This window comes from Lynx canadensis, chromosome D4 (genome assembly GCF_007474595.2).
Source record: "Lynx canadensis isolate LIC74 chromosome D4, mLynCan4.pri.v2, whole genome shotgun sequence".
Lineage (NCBI taxonomy): Eukaryota > Metazoa > Chordata > Mammalia > Carnivora > Felidae > Lynx > Lynx canadensis.
Genome location: NC_044315.2, coordinates 79,536,306 through 79,552,242, shown reverse-complemented (window position 1 = coordinate 79,552,242; position 15,937 = coordinate 79,536,306). Strand labels below are relative to the sequence as shown.

Here is a 15,937-nt window from a genome sequence, read left to right as displayed (position 1 = left end):
ATCCCTGCCAGGTGCCACGTCAGTAGGAATCCAGAGCCCATCTGGTGGGTCTGTACTGCCCCAAGTCAGTGGCTACGAGCCATGGGACTATTTACATCTGAATTAAGAAAAATGCAGCATTCCGTTCCCCAGAATGTTAGCCACATTTCAACTGCTCAGTAGGCACATTTAGCCCGTGGCTACCATATTAGTGCATAGACAGAACACTTCTAACTTCCAGAAGTTCTGTTGGACAGCAGATTCCTGCAGATTCTGGGAGGTGTGCATTTTCATGGCCTCTTGTGAATTCTGGGCTGCTGGTGTCATGCAGGCTCTCTGTGCAGGTCACACTGTGTCACACAGACCCAGATGTGAGACTTGACACGCATTCACTCCACTATGCTTCTGTGAATGGGGCTGACCTATCACAATGGAGTTCTGTTGGTCCCTAAATTGGTCCTTCTCTTCCTCCCATTATCAACTCCCTTCCTTCCTCTTTCTTTCTTTCTTTCTTTCTTTCTTTCTTTCTTTCTTTCTTTCTTTCTTTCTTCTTCCTTTCTTTCTTCCTTTGTTTCTTCTCTTCTTTTCTTTTCTTTTCTTTTCTTTTCTTTTCTTTTCTTTTCTTTCCTTCCTTCCTTCCTGCCCCTCGTTTTTACCCCCAGTACTACCTCTTTCAGGAATGACACATTCGCTCTTCTCACTTGTCCCCTCTTCTGAAGCCTGGGTGCCAGGTGACACGCAGGCCCTGGAGAGCCTCCCCATCTACACCCAAACCCTTGTGAGGCATTACTCCAAACAGAGGAGTGTTCTGGGCAATTACGTTATTTCTCTTTATTTACACCTGTAGTAAAAACTTGGAAATGACCCACATGTCCACTAATAGAGGATGAGTTGGAATAAACGGTGGGAAGTTTACCTGATTAATGTTACATAGTCACTGAAAATGATGCTTGCAAATAATTTCCAAAAATGTAGGGAACTATTTAAGTGAGGAATGCACAATTCAGTATCTGACATCAAGTACTATTTTCACCTTGTAAGGGTGAACGCTCAAGGAAAAAGATTGGGAGGAAATGCAGTCTGGGGGCGCCTGGCTGCCTGTCAGTAGAACATGCAACTCTTGATCTCGGGGTTGTGAGTTCGAGTCCCATGTTGGGATTAGAGATTACTTAAAAATAAGTAAAATCTTAAACAAGGAAATGTAGTCTGCCATGTGTTAACTGGTAGTTAATTAATGGTAGTTAATGTAATTTTTGTTTTCTTATACTTTTGTATTTTAAATTTTCTATAAACAAGTAAATCCAACTTTCATAACCAATAAAAAAAACCCCACTGATGACATAACAATCAAAGGGAGGCTTGCTGGCTTTTGCATTTTTTAAATTAATTAGTTAATTAATTATTTACTTAAAGTTTATTTTTATTTGAGAGAGACATAGAGAGCAAGCGGGGGAGGGGCAGAGAGAGAGGGAGAGAGTCAGAATCCCAACTAGGCTCTGTGCTGACAGGGCTCGAACTCATCAACTGCAAGCTGAAATCAAGAGTCGGACACTCAACCGACTGAGCCACCCAGGCGCCCCGGCTTTTGTCATTTGAAACGCAGGTAGGTCTGTGTAAAAATTTCTGGTGTCTTCCTATCTGATGTATGGAAGTGTTGAGTCACTATATTTAGTCCACACCTAAAAGCAGTATTACCCAGGGTGTTAACTAACTGGAATTTAAATAAGAACTTAAAAAAAAAAATCCTGGTGTCTTGTTTTACGAAGCATCAACAGCCTGCAGGCCGAGCTGAGCAGCATTTTCGCTCTGCGGACGCAGCTGGAGCAGGACGTGCTCTCCTGTCGGAATTTGCAAAGGACCCTGGAGGAGCAGATCAGTGACATTCGGAGGCGGGAAGGTACGTGCCCTCTTGCATGTGTTTCCCTTTGGTTTTTCCATGTGGAGGGCCTTGGCTGAGCTTGAAGAAAGTCCTAAAACTTAAGTAGGGGATGGGGAAGGCACGGGATTTCCTCTGGGTTCTGTGTTAACGTTGGCTCTCCCAGTCTGCGTCCACCTGGCTTTGGCCTTGGTGCAAAGGCCCAGCGCGTCACATCCGTGCCTCAGAGGGTGTGCCGGGGGGTGGTACCTCGCTGCCTCTGCCGCGCTCTCATCACTTGGTGCTTCTAGATCCGCGTCACCTCAGGGCCCACCACGTCTGGGCTCTGCCTACCGGGGTACCCACTGCAAAGCCTGCACCACGCAGACCCACAGCCTGGAGGTTGCCGTTTTGCGTTGAAACTTTGCGTTTAGCGTTGTCGTGACCACAAAGGGATTCATTAGGGAGGGACACAGGGTGAGGGGGTGAGGAGCCTGTGGTCTTTGCATTGCTCTGCTCATCACAGCAGCACTTGGCCCACTCCCCCCCCACCCCCCCATTGGGGTGTGACGTTTGCTGCAGAGGAAGCAGACCCTTACGTAGGTGACCGGAGATTCTCTTTTCTTAGATCTAGCAGCCCATTTTCTGTACTTGGTGTGCTCACTACCACAGAGGGCTCCGGGGCCAGTGAAAGATACATCGGGCACGTGTATTTCCCTGGAGCGCTACCCTTGAGGGTCACATCTCATTTTCCTGTTTTCTTACCTAAACAGAATCACTCCCCCATTTAAACCGAAACCACCATTTGCCTGTGCCGCTCAGAATGCTCCCTAGGTGCAGCACTTCGTGTGCAAATTATAATTCAGGAAAGGCCGCAGTGAACGCCTGCAGCCCATGATGAAACCATACATTGAGATATCAGCCTGTAGAGAAAGAGGGAAAATTACTTTTGCTCCAAAGGTGGTGCATTAAACTCCCTATTTGTACTTATTCCCCCTTGTAGCAACCCCCTGCCCCCCCTTCTCCCAATTCAAATTGCCTTACGTGGATTGTACTGGGATTGGTCTTGGAAGGATCTATTTCTGATATTCTTTTGCTCTCCATCGCCCCCCCCCCCTTTTTTTTTTGCAGAAGAACCATTTTCATTTTATAGCGATCAAACATCTTATCTGAGTATTTGCCTTGAAGAGCACAATCGGCTTCAAGTGGAACATTTTTCTCAAGAAGAACTTAAGAAAAAGGTATTGACCTGTTAACTTCCCGTGCTTTGTTGGTTACTTGTTGTGTCTTGGGCTCCTGATTCTGAGGTGTAAGATTGTGAAAGCCCCTTTCCTCTCCTTTCTTCCCTCTCTCTCGGCCGGTCTTCGTTCCTTTGGTGTATGTCACCTCCCGTGCCCTCCCTCGTGCCTGATACCCTCCTTCTCAGGCTTGAGGCCCGGCCCAGGCTTGATCTCCTCTAGGAAATGCTCTCTATCCCTCCCTCAGGTCATTCTCTTCTCTTCTCAGACCTGACTGCATTCGTGTCATGCTCACAATGACCTGGAATGATCTGGTTACTCATCTGTGACCCCATCAGGTTGTGAGCGGCTCGAAGTTAGTGATTGCATTTTATTTATTTTTGATTTTCCAGTATCTACCACACACAGTGGGAGTTAATACCTGCTTTTTGAAAGAATAAAGGTCCAGGTTTGCTGAGTAAATCTTTTTTAAAACCAGAAACCAAGTTTCTCAACCTGTTGGTTGCTGGTGTGGTTAGAGTGGTTTAGTGTTTCAAGAGCCTAAGAACCACTGCGAAGAGTAGGAAATGTGAGCTCAGAGGAGACTGATTTATTATAAAATTACCATATATGTATGACAGATTCGGTTTCTGCCTTGGGCTAGCTGACATTCTGGTAGGAACAAGTAATTGCATTGTGGAGGGTGAGGGTCGCTGAGGTAGGCGGGTGTGCAGGGTATAGGTCGCAAAGGCAGCAGAGGAGGAGGGGTTAATTGCTAGGGGGTCGGGGGATCCTCACTTGATCAGAGGAGGCTTTTCGACAAGTGAGGCCTGAAGTGGGTTTTGAAGGACGAATAGGAGCTTGTCTAGGTGGAGGACTTTTTCAGCAGCAAGAGACAGAGTAGGTGCAAGGCACTAAAAGTAAAAAGTCGAAAGGAGAATTTAAAATTTTTCAGGATTTTGGGAGGAGCGGAGCACAGAGCGCCAAGGCCTCTTAGTTTTGGAAGATAAAGAAAACGAGGATCGCTGACAGCACCTGCGGCAGCGTTAAGGGCAGGAACCAGGTCACTCGGTTGGCACTCGGCAGGTGTTTGCGGAGTCAGAGGGTTTTGTTCTTCTCACTCCCGCCTTGCGGGGTGGGTCCAGTTTGTGTTCATGTTTGGCTGTATTGGACATCTGTGTGTAGTCAGGGTGGGACGTCCCACTTTATCTGAGGGGCTAACGATTACTCCGTTAGGAAGTCTGTGAAATGACCGGCCGGCGGGACTTGAAGCTTGCAGGGAACGGAGGTGGCGTCTGTGAACTGCTTATGTACCTGGTCCAGCAAAGCCCTGTCTGGGGGCTCTGGGGGCTCAGCTCCAGGCCCGCTCTGCCTCTGGGGGGGCAGCTGCCCTTCCCCACGTGGCGAGGCACCTTGGCCATCCTTGTATGTCATTTAGGCCCCTGGACACCCCCAGCGGGCGAACCGTGGGCAACGAACTTCTTTGTTCGGTGGCTCCTCATTGTAAAATAGGGATAGTCATTCTAGCCTGTCCACCTCCTCAGGACTTTTGTAAGGAATGAATGACTAAAGCTTGCGGGCATATTTCGGTAGCTGTCGATTGCTTGGTGTTGGAAGACGATTATTATTACTGACATCACTGGGTAGGTATACAAAGAAGAAGGTCGATGCTATGAAAGAAGACTGACGCAGTCTCAGAAACGTCCGTCTCGGGGCTTTTCCTCCAGAGGACCCCAGGTACGAGGCAGAGATCGTATTAGCCGTCGCTAGTGGGGCACGTAGATGGTGCCAACGTCCTCAGTGCACCGTGACCGTGATCACCTTCAATCCCCACTGTAGCCCATTCCACAGATGAGGAAATGGAGGCTTAGCGCAGGATCACTCTGCCTTGAAGCGGTGGCCGTGGGATTAGAACACAGGCATGCTAGTGGTTTTTTACCGTACCCCGCCTAGCCTGAAGTCTGGAACCAGCTGCCTGAGTCTCCATAATTGTGATGCTGGAGAGTCCGCTCAGGAGAAGGTCTGTGTGCAGGGCCGGGGCCCAGGGGCGCTGAGGTCGGCTTGTGGGTCCCCAGCTCTATCTCTGCTCTCGTCTCTCAGGTTAGTGACCTGATACAGCTGGTGAAGGAACTGTATACAGACAACCAGCACCTGAAGAAAACCATTTTTGATCTCTCCTGCGTGGGTTTCCAGGGGGGTGACGGACCTGAGGCAACAGAGCAAACAGAGGTAAGAAGAAACGTTCGTGTTACGTGCCGACTACAAAACCGTAACCACCCCCCGAATGTCCTCAGACGGCACCTGTCCTGAGGAGGCCCCTGTGGAAGCTGCCTTTGCTGGACGTGGTTTTGAGGGCCCTGCTAGGTCCTCCTCACGTCCGGGTTCTGTCTGCATGGACACATTGGGCGTATTTTGATACCATTGACTCCCGAGTCGGGCCCTGGGGTCTGGGCCACGGATGGCGCATCTGGATGGGTGGGATGGCCTCAGAGGGATCCGGAGAGTCGCCGCATCACCCAGGTAATTTGGGTGGCGTAGATGCAGCTTTAATGAATGACTCTGTTAACGTGGAAAAGCACATGTGTAAACACATTTTTCATTTTCTTGGTGTATTAATCTTCTGAATTCTCTGCAACTTGTCACTCACGGCCTCTGGACCGGTGGCTCTGACTGGATGTGTGTCGTCCCTTCGCGCACGTAGCCGGGACTCCTGCACTCTGCCTCGTACAGGGGACGTGGTGGGGAGCACACAGCCTGTGCCAGCACAGCCCTCGAGCCCGGCTTCCCGGCTGTGGGAATTTTCTGCCGGTGGCATCGGAAAGCCCGGAAGGGCCACGAAAGGTTAAATCACGGTGTCTCTGCGAGGACCGCAGAGAGCGTGTGGTTCGCTGGGCTCGTGTACCCGCGGGGCGAGTGAGAGGCCCACTCTGTTAGCCGTCCAGCCCCGTGGAGAGAGCGGGGAAGCCTTATCCGTCCTGGTGACATCCGGGCGTCCGATTCTCCGTTCTCGGCCTGTGCGTACAAAAGGGGGCCTGAAGTCGTGTCGCTGAGAAAGAGCCTGTCCCTCCCTTTAGCCCCTAACTGGCCTCGCTCCCCCAAGGGAAGAGCCCTGCCCCGGGCGTCTGTGAAGCCTTTTTCAGGGGACCGGGGCTGTACTGGCCACGAGGTGCGGGAGGACCTTTTGTCTCTGGGTCCCGGGCCCCTCAGTCTTCCTGCTGACGGTTGTCTTGAATTCGGCCTAGCTGGCCAGGTAAAAGGAGGTCTCGTTGCCACATTCCGGGAAAGATCCGTCAGCCTTGAAGCTGTCTCCTCCCGCCTTCAAAGGGGGAGCCGCTCAAAGGTATCTACGTTTCGCTCAGGCCATCTGCTGTCTTTGAGGGAGGGAACGTTATTGATCGTAGCCTCCCGGGCTCCAGATGATTTTGGAAACTAAGAATATCTGCAATCCATTTAGGGAGAAACAAGTCTCTTGGTTTGTTTTCTCCAAGGCAGCATTTTTAATAAGCAGCTCATTCTTCACCCACTTCATTTGAGTCGTAAATGGCGAGTTTGTTTGTTCATTTGCCCTTTGAAAAAAATCTGTTAAATGTCCCATTATGTCCTTTGGAGAACAGAGGCTTTTTCCTCTTCCCACTCTGAGATCTTAATAACCAGCCGATTCGGATTTGAGTCATTTGTCAGATTGCACTTCAGCTTGATGTTCCCTGTGAATACATTTGTCCTGTGTAGCAGTGTTCCATCTTCCCCCGGAATGGGATGGGAGGATCCCAAGATCCGAGTGGGAAGGAGGCTGTTCCCACGCTGATCCTGAGCCGAAAGGTTGCGGGGGGTGAGGGTGGGCCGGCAGAGAGGGGCCGCTGCCTCTCCCCAGGCCAGTTCCCCAGGGGCGCGTGTGGTTCTGCTCAGAGGGGGACCGGAGACACCCAGGCTGTGCACAGCCTTGTCCCAGCAGCCGGGCTCGCGGAGCGGGGGCTGGGCACCATTCCCGCTAAATGAGAAAAAGTCGGGCGGGGCGGGGGAGGGAGGCGGTGGGAAGCAAATCGCTTTTGTGTTTTTAAAATTCAGTATTTTTCTCCAGTGTTTAATTAACCCACAGCATTGGGTTAAAATAGAGAAAAGAAATTACCCTGATCCTGTCACTTTAAAACACGCATAGTTAATTAACATTTTGGAATCCTTCCTTCTCTGTTTGTGTGTGTGAACATGTACAGGCCCACAACGCATATACGGTTTCGTTTCCTGTTTCTTCCCAATTGCTGTATTCCAACATAGCATCTTATTTTACCTAACGAAGGCACTGAAATTTAACTGAGCCCCTGATTATTGTTGGACATGTGGACGGTTTCTAGAGAGTCACTCTTTTCAATTACCTGATGAGGGTCTTTGGACCCAAATCTCTTTCTGGGTTTAGGATTTTTTTCCCCTGAGACTGTATTGGGTATTACGTATCCCAGATACGTAACTTCTAGGTCAAAAGTACAGATGTAGAAAGATACAGGTATAGAAAAGCATACAATTTATTTTCATAGAGGCTCCCCCTGCAACTTTTAATTTGACAAGGGGTCTGAACAGCGAGAGGCCCTTGATACGGTTTGTCGGGTTTGTCCTCAAAATGGATGCCCTGGAACGGGCCCCCTCCAGCTGGCGAAGACCACGCTTACTCCCCGCGTGTGGGCCGTTCGCTTCAAAACCAGCCAAACAAACAAAAGACTGAGGACAGGTGTCCCTTGGTTTTAAAAGTGCCTTAAGATAGTCCCAGATCGGTTTGTCGCTATCTCTTCACGTTTCTTTACTGGTTACTGATTTATGTGCTTGAGAATTGATGCACAGGAGTGACTGGAGCACCCGGCAGTCAGGGTGCTGCTGAGCCTGCTTTGCGGGCAAACCCCGAGCTGTGTGATATGTGCCACCGTCCCCTCTAAGGGGCAGGACGTCGGATACGTGCGTCAGTGCGCAGAAGGGCTTAGTCTCTATGAGGACTAACATCCCTGTTTGCTTACGTCACCATTTTTAGAAACGGCTAGAGAACTAAGATCTTTTTTTAATTTTTTTTCTTCCTGGAGGGCAAACACGGATTGAGGGGCATAATTTAATCGAACGCAGCAATTGGAAGGGCCGTCATTCTGAATCACAAGTAGGCCTTGTGTGACTCTAGAGGACAGACGTGGTACTCCGAAGCGGAAGGTGCTGGTTAAATTCTGCTATTAGTAACAGAATACAATTTCGTTTGTCCGAAGTAGATTTTTTTTTTTTTTTTTCAACGTTTATTTATTTTTGGGACAGAGAGAGACAGAGCATGAACGGGGGAGGGGCAGAGAGAGAGGGAGACACAGAATCGGAAACAGGCTCCAGGCTCCGAGCCATCAGCCCAGAGCCCGACGCGGGGCTCGAACTCACGGACCGCGAGATCGTGACCTGGCTGAAGTCGGACGCTTAACCGACTGCGCCACCCAGGCGCCCCAGTCCGAAGTAGATTTGATTTCATTAAAAGGAGGCGCTTTCTAACCGTCTGACTTCCTAAGTTACTATGAATTTTACATGATGGATAAAGAGCCCTCGGTACAGTGCCTGGCGTGTAGTAGGCACTCAGTAAAACAGTTAATTTAATTAAAACATTTTTATTAAGTTTATTTCGAGAGACAGAGACAGCACGAGCGGGCGACGGGTAGAGAGAGGGGGAGAGAGAGAATCCAAGCAGGCTCCTTACTGTCCGTGCAGAGCCCGACACGGGGCTCAAACTCACGAAACCGCGAGATCGTGGCCCGAGCCGAAACTGAGAGTCGGATGCTAACCACCTGAGCCCTGCAGGCGCCCCAGTTTCGTTTAATTTCTTCAGTAAGTTAGTGGCCGAGTTGGGCCTGCAGCCTTCTCCTGGCTCCAGTTCCGTGTTTTCGTGACACCACGGGCCAGTGCTGCCGAAGTTTACCGTGCATGTGACTTTCCCGGGGAATCTTGTTAGAGATTCTGGTTCCGTCAGTCTGGCATGGGGCCCGAGAGTCCACATGTGTCATGAGCTTCTGTTGCTCCAAAGGACACCCTTGGGGCGGCAAGACCAGAGGTAACCCCGAATACTTTTTGGTCTCAGCTCTCATTTTGAAAGACTCTGTTCATTCCTTTGCTTTTTCAGCAGGTACTTTATTGTGCACCCCGCGTTGTTAGAACTGAACATAGACGTGGGCCTGCCCCAGCCGCTACGTTGGGCACAGAAGCTGGGGGGCAGGTGCCCCTGGGTGTGGGGAGGACTGCGAAGGATGAGCACGGTGTGCCAAGGGAGTGAGCGGACAGGGGTCCGGCCTTCTCTTTTGAGGTCGAGGGTAATTCTTCCCGGAGGAGGAAGGAGAGCCCGAAAAGCAGGTCAAGAAAGAGTAACCCAGGAGGCTGGGGCAGAACCAGGATGGTGCAGACGTTACGGAGCGATGCTTTAAGGAGGGGTGTCCACTCGGGTCAAGTACTGTCAGAAGACCCGAAAAAAGTGGTGGGAAGTTGTCAACGAGTCATTCACGTGTGGAGCGAGGGACATTTCTCTCTGTCCACAACATTTAATTTCTTGGCCATTGCTGGAAATTGAGTTTACTTTTAATTTTGACCAAGTCGGCAGAGGTAAAGAGAAATGAACGTTGATCTTGCTTTCGCTGTATGGGGTAGTGGTGTGGTTGCGGTTCTGGAAATGAGGAATGGCTTCGAGGCTTTTGAAATTTCAACTGGGAATGACGTGGGTTAACAGTACTGTGCTTAGCTTAACTTAAGGGGAGACCCTTCCTTTCTCCACAGGGTCAGGGATGAGCTTCTCTGTGCCTCTTCCCTGAGCCAGTGTGGGTTCCGTCTCCCGTGTTGGATGGTCTCTGGGGACCTTTCACGTGCGGTTTCTAGAGAGTGTCAGCGACAAAAGCCACAGTGCCGGAGGTGGGGATAGACACTTCTTTCAAGAAGCTCGGAGAGAGGCAGGGACGCTCAGTGACCAGAGCTGTTCGGGAGCAGAGGGAGACTGTTGTTGTTTTGTTTTTTAAAGATGGGAGAGACTTTCCCCCAGAATTTTATCCTGAAAACAATTTAAACACCGCCAAGTGAGAAGAACCTGACGGTGAACACCCACACACTCCCCACCTAGATCCTGCTGTTAACATGTCCCACCGCATTCACTCCATCTGATCTTTTTGATACATTTTAATGTAAGTTACAAATACCTGTGCCTTTCCCCTGAAATACTTAAACACGAGTATCTTAACTTCAGTATGTGTTTACAGTTATTTTTCCTTTTAAGGTTACATTTATGTACATTGAAATGTAGAAATCCTAAGTCTGTGTTTGCTCAGATATACAAACGTATGTACCTGTGTAACCCACACCTCTGCCAGACCCCTCAGCGTCCCTTCTCATCAGTTCCCACTGCTCCCCCCCAGCCATTTTTCTACTTTCGACCCCCATGTGTTAGTTTTGCCTGCGCTAGGCCTTCACCGGACGGAATCATCAAGTAGACTCTTTTGTGTAAAGCGTCTTTCACTCGGCATTCTGTTTTTTGAGGCTCATCCATGTTGTTACATGAACCAACAACATGGTCCTTTTTATTGCTGAGTAGTATTCCATTGCACAGATACATTAAAATTTGTTTCTTTGTTCTGCTGCTGCTGATTTGCATTGTTTTGGTTTGGGGACATTATGATAAAAATTGATCTGAACACTCACGTACAGATCTTGAGGTTTTCACTCTTCTTGATGAATACCTACGAGTAGAATTCCTGGGTCATAGGTTTATTCGTTTTATAGGAAATTGCCAGTACTTTTTCCACAGTAGTCTAACATCTTCTACTCCCACCAACAAGTTTGAGAGCCCTGGTTGATCTTTATCACTTGAGAGTGTTTTAGTAACGAGGGAAGATGTCAGTAGAGGGAGAGAAGCCCCTGGCCCGCGTGGAGAAACTTGACGCCTTGGTGAATATATTCGTACGCGTCTGGCCTGTTTAATGTTTCGTAGTTTAGGGAGCTCTCGTTTGTGAGATCATCGGTTCCATTTGATCCTGACTGCAGATTTGGCTATGATTAGGTTGAATGTGTTCTGGTCTTGAAAAGGTTTCTAGAAAATGACTTAATGAAGGCAAATTGCTTTGCTTTGTTTGCTTTCTTCCCAAATAAGGGTTTCCTATAAAAGGAAGATCAGAAAAACGTAAGTTGGTCTGGGAAAATTAGGGACTGGATGTAGGAATTGCTAAGTAAAACTATAGAGACAGAACCTTAGAAATCTCATGCACAACACGCCCGGCAAGTGACTCAGCAAGCGACACTTGAGTGCAGAACTCACAATTTCATCGGTGAGGAGAGGTTTAGTATAATTTTTGCAACAGCTCTGACTGATTAGCTTCCTGGGTGTGGCCACCTCTCCTCTCCCATTTTGATTTTGTTAATCCAGGTGTCCCCGGACTGGAATTTTCGCTCTTCCAGAGAGCTGAGATCTGGCCGTCTCAGGAACATCGTACTGCCCGTTCTGGAGAATGCACAGTGCAGAAGCTTTGGGCCTTCCGCCTCTTTAAAGCCTTAGGGATTTATGCAGTCTTTATAAAAGACTGCTCTTCGTCTCCAAAGCGTAAAGTTACCGTCAGGCAAGGTCGATACTCTACTCATTAGCGATGAGGACTTTCTTGTCAACAGAATGACAGCATTGTTGGGACTGTCCATCGCAGCTCTGTGACAGTCCAGAAGGAGGTTTATGTGCTGGGCTAAATAGGAGACGTGATGCAGAAATCGGGCAGAGCATAAATTTCATTTACTGCTTTCTTGCTATTTGATACTTTCAATTCCGTCAATAGCTTTTTCCTGAACTCTTGTTACTTTTATATAATCTGAAAATGAATTTAGCAACGGCAGGAGTGGCAACAGCACAGCAGACAGCATGCTCGATCTACAGCAGCTCGGGGAGGGCCTGCCAGGGCAGGGGAATGGCTTTCGTCATTTCTCGGGGCCTTTGTCCTGACATTATGCCCGATCCTGGGCAGCTGCGTGTGATTGGCTAGAACCAGCATCTCTAACTTTGGTTAATTTTTATTTCATCGGCTTTGGCATTCGTTTCTGCCTCCTTTTTGGTTTGTTTTTTGTTTTGCATTAAAAAAAAAAAAAGACATCGCTGACTTATTCATACATATTCATGCTGCGCACTTTTTTGGGTTGCGTTTTCACACCATTCCATGCTCCATGTAGCTTCTGGCTAGCAAGGAGGACGAGGACACGACCAGACTTGGAGAGGATGACGAGAATAACTTCCTGAGCGACCAGCTCTTGGAGCAGAGCAACAAGGTAGGAATGTGGCGGTCCACCCCGATTCCGTCCTCCCCTCGCTGTGCCCAAGCCAGTCCTCCAGTTTGGGATGAATCCGTTGGCTTTTCTGTTCCTCGTACCTGTGTCGAGTGTTTGCCGTGTGCCAGTGGAGAGCAAGGACACTGAGTCTCTCTCTTCTCAGACCACACACGGGGCGGAGGGCCCGTCAGGGGACAGGAGGACATACGTAGGGCTGCCAGTAAAAACAGGGTTGTTGTAAGAGAATAACAGGCTTTGGATGTTGGACCTGGTCAGATCCTTAGAGATCTAACCCCGCCCATTTGTTTCATGCGTTGGAAATTGAGGCCTGGGAGGGGAGGGGGTTTCTCCAGGACACAGCGTCAAGTCAGTGGCAGAGCCGAGGTGAGGGCCCTGTCCCTGGACTGCTGCGAAGTCCCAGATCATGACCGGAGTGTGAGGACTCCCTTCTCGGGGGCCCCCTCCGGTCCCCTGATATGGAACCCAGCTTCGTGTCGTCTGGGCACTGTTGAGAATTTGACTCCTTCCCTGTAGAACGTTCCTCCAGTCACATCCATACTGGGCATTTGGAACAAACATTCTCCCAACTTGAAAGAACCCGAGAGACTAGGGCACAGTGGGAGATAGGAGGCTGGAGGCTTGGCATTTGTGACCTTCAGAGTGTTCGAGTTCTCGTGGTCGTGAATGGGAGACTATTAAGAGGTGGATGGTTTGGGTGAGCAGAGCAGCTCCGAGTGGGCGCTGATTTTAAATCTTGCTGTGTATCTTCATGACCTCCGTTGACCCTTGCTTAACCCCCAAGCCCGAGCTTTTCTCAGGGGAGTTAATACATCCTTGCCGGAGTTTTTGTGATATTTAAATAGAAAGGTGTGTACCAAGTGCTCGGTAAATGCTATCACTCTTTTTATCAGCATCTCCGAGACCTTTCCTTCTTTGGAAGTTGCTTATTTAGATGGATGTAATAACTAGGTTGGTGGCAAACAAGACCCTATAAATAACGGCTCGTTTGTGTGGGTCTTGTCTTCCATTTAAAAATCTTAATCATTTCACAAGTGTGAGAGAGGGGTGTGATGGCTAGTGTGTATATCACCAGTAATGAAGTCAAGGGGAGTTATTTATAGATGGGTAGAAGAGATTTACAGCTTTGGAAAGGGGGAGAAAGAATGCTAATTGCAGCACCTCCAGACATGCCCAGCACAAGCTTTAACTAGATGCGTCCTCGGTGCCACTCCTTCGGGGCCCTCGGTGACCCAAGAAGGTGGATCCGTAAATAACATCTCCCTGGGAGTTTAGGAGCTCTCTTCTTTTCCTAATGAGACAAATCAAAGTCATGTTAATTAGGATGTATCTGTAAAGAGTGAGGCACCTTTCTGATAGGTAACGGGGAGGATACACTGCAAGAAGTAGATGATGGATGTCCACAAGGTCGTTGATGGCACGGGCTCCCTACCCTTCCTAGGAAGAACTTGCTAGGAGCTGGCCAGGGGGCGGGGGGACACATGCCTGGGGGGCAGGACGCGGCCCTTCCTCTCATTTTTTTTCTCGTGGTCACCCGGGGAAGTGGCAGTGTTCTCCCCATTTTGTGGATGAGGGAACCGAGGGGAGGAGAAGTGACGTAGACCTGTCCGTGCTGTTGTGGGAGCCCCTCCGCCGCAAGGCACGTGTGTGGACCTTCGAGCCTGAGCCCGCTCTGTGCCCTCTCCTGCTTTCCTTCTCCCTCCACTGCTGATGCGCTCTCTGCCTCCGTCCTCTCTCTCTCCTGCACGCACCCCCTCACTTTCTTCCCAGGTCCGTATTTTGACCAGATACTCTGATTTGCAGGTTGTGGAGGATTATTCCAAAGGAGGTTGCAAAAATGGATATTTGAGGCACACGGATTCCAATATTCTAGATTCCGACGGCGCCCACAAGCCTGGCTGCCCCGGAGACCGGAGTCTAGAAGAAGGCGAACTCATGAACTTGCTTGCCCCGTTTTTCAGTGAGAAGGCCACGTTGTTACTGGAATCCAGGTAGACATGGGGCCCCGGTAGTGGTTTCTTTCTCGGGTGTGAGGGGAGAACAAACTCATTTTGCTAAATGGATTTAGATGGCGGTGCTGTGTAATTTAGCCGAGAGAGCCACCGAAATGTCTTGGAAGGAATCGTGCCAGTCAGGCAATTAAGTAATTAGGCTGCACGCTAGTGGCTGGGAGGGGACTTCAGCAAAGCCTCGTGCAAGCCCAGTATAGAGAGCGAAAGCGAGCTTTCCTCTGGAATCGGTCCTGGGAGCCCCGGGAAGGGCTGTGTCTGGCTGTCAGCGAGAGGAATCAGGCCTACAGAGTCTCTTCCGGTTTCTGCAGCAGCTTAAAAACTGCCATTGTAGTCGTGACTCGCGGTTTTATGTGGAGCTCGAACTGAAATTCTCGTCTCATCATATCTGCCGGGGGTCATCCTGTGTGAGGAAATACCTCGGGGTGTTTGCCTTAAAACGAAAAAGGAGAAACGTTCCGCATGTTCGTGTTTTTAAAATTAACCTTTGGGAGCAGATTGTCCCCCTCCCCGCTTCCCATTCTTCCGAGTCCGTCGTGACAGCTGCTTGGGCTTTGGGGCCAGAAGGAGCCGCGCTTTCCTCTCTCAGGGCCCCCGGCCTCTCCGGCCACTTCCTCGGGAGCCGCGAGGAGGAAGAAAACACCGTTTAAGGAAAATGGCAGGCGGGTGGTGTGTGTTCAGTGAAAGTGTTGCGCTCTCCTCCAGTGTAGACAGAGAAACGGAGCCGCTAACTCCTGCCCGTGACTCTTGGCAAGAGCCAGGAACCCCACTGTCTCTCCCGTCGGTGGACTGAGCCTCATCGGCGTTTCTGTAGCTAAAATAGGACTGGAGCATTCTGTCATTGTAAGCTCAGGCAGGCTGCCCCTTCCCCAGTCCCTGGCATCCGCCCAGCATTTTCCTAGCGCGCATCCTCTTGGGGGCACATGTCTAGTGCCTCTCCTGGTTGATTGTCACAGGGAGTTAGGTGCCCATGGTTGACGCTTGAGAGTTGGAGGATTTTCTCCACGTCACGGTCCCACACGTTACATCAGAGCTTGAAGATGCAGCTCTCCTCTGGGGAGCGCCTAGGGATGTGCCTGGGTGATGTGAGCGGGGGGGGATGGAGGGGGAAGAACAACGGGCCGTGGTGGGCATGTGGGACGCCGGGGGGGGGGGGGGGGGCTCCCTGCTGGTGGGCGGGAGCTTCTTAGGCCCAACTGACGGTTGCGGTGTGAGCACAGGGGCTCGCAGCCTTCCGGTCTTTCAGCGGAAGCCCCCACATTATATTCTAAGTCTCTTGATTTTTGAAAACGCAAACCTAGTAACGTTTTTCCAGAAAGCATTTTCTGGGCCAACGCCCTGCCTGCCAGGGGGCTAGCTTGTGACAATCCGTGCTTCCGTTACCTGTGCCCTGCAGGTGATTGTTCTGTAGGCTTTCGGGCCGCGCTGGCCACTTGTAGTGTCAGAAAAGGCTTTCTTACACCAGCCTGAATCTTCCGTCTTGTTCTCCGGACCGCTGTCCTTCATGGTGCACTGCTGAGGCCCGTGACAGTGGACTCGTGGCTCCGAGGGCCCTCCTGCAGGCCCGACCGTGG

The 15,937-nt window shown here is 50.1% G+C and overlaps 1 protein-coding gene across 5 annotated transcripts in view; it reads left to right on the top strand.

The window, feature by feature from the left end:
* CDK5RAP2 (CDK5 regulatory subunit associated protein 2) overlaps positions 1 to 15,937 on the top strand; it is a 172,574-nt gene that overhangs the window by 91,040 nt on the left and 65,597 nt on the right. For all 5 annotated transcript variants that reach the window (XM_030294528.1, XM_030294525.1, XM_030294524.1 and 2 more), the window contains 5 exons: positions 1,746 to 1,876; positions 2,966 to 3,075; positions 5,152 to 5,280; positions 12,241 to 12,336; positions 14,158 to 14,345. In XM_030294528.1, the coding sequence (XP_030150388.1) occupies positions 1,746 to 1,876; positions 2,966 to 3,075; positions 5,152 to 5,280; positions 12,241 to 12,336; positions 14,158 to 14,345 (654 nt within the window). The remainder of the gene's footprint in view (positions 1 to 1,745; positions 1,877 to 2,965; positions 3,076 to 5,151; positions 5,281 to 12,240; positions 12,337 to 14,157; positions 14,346 to 15,937) is intronic.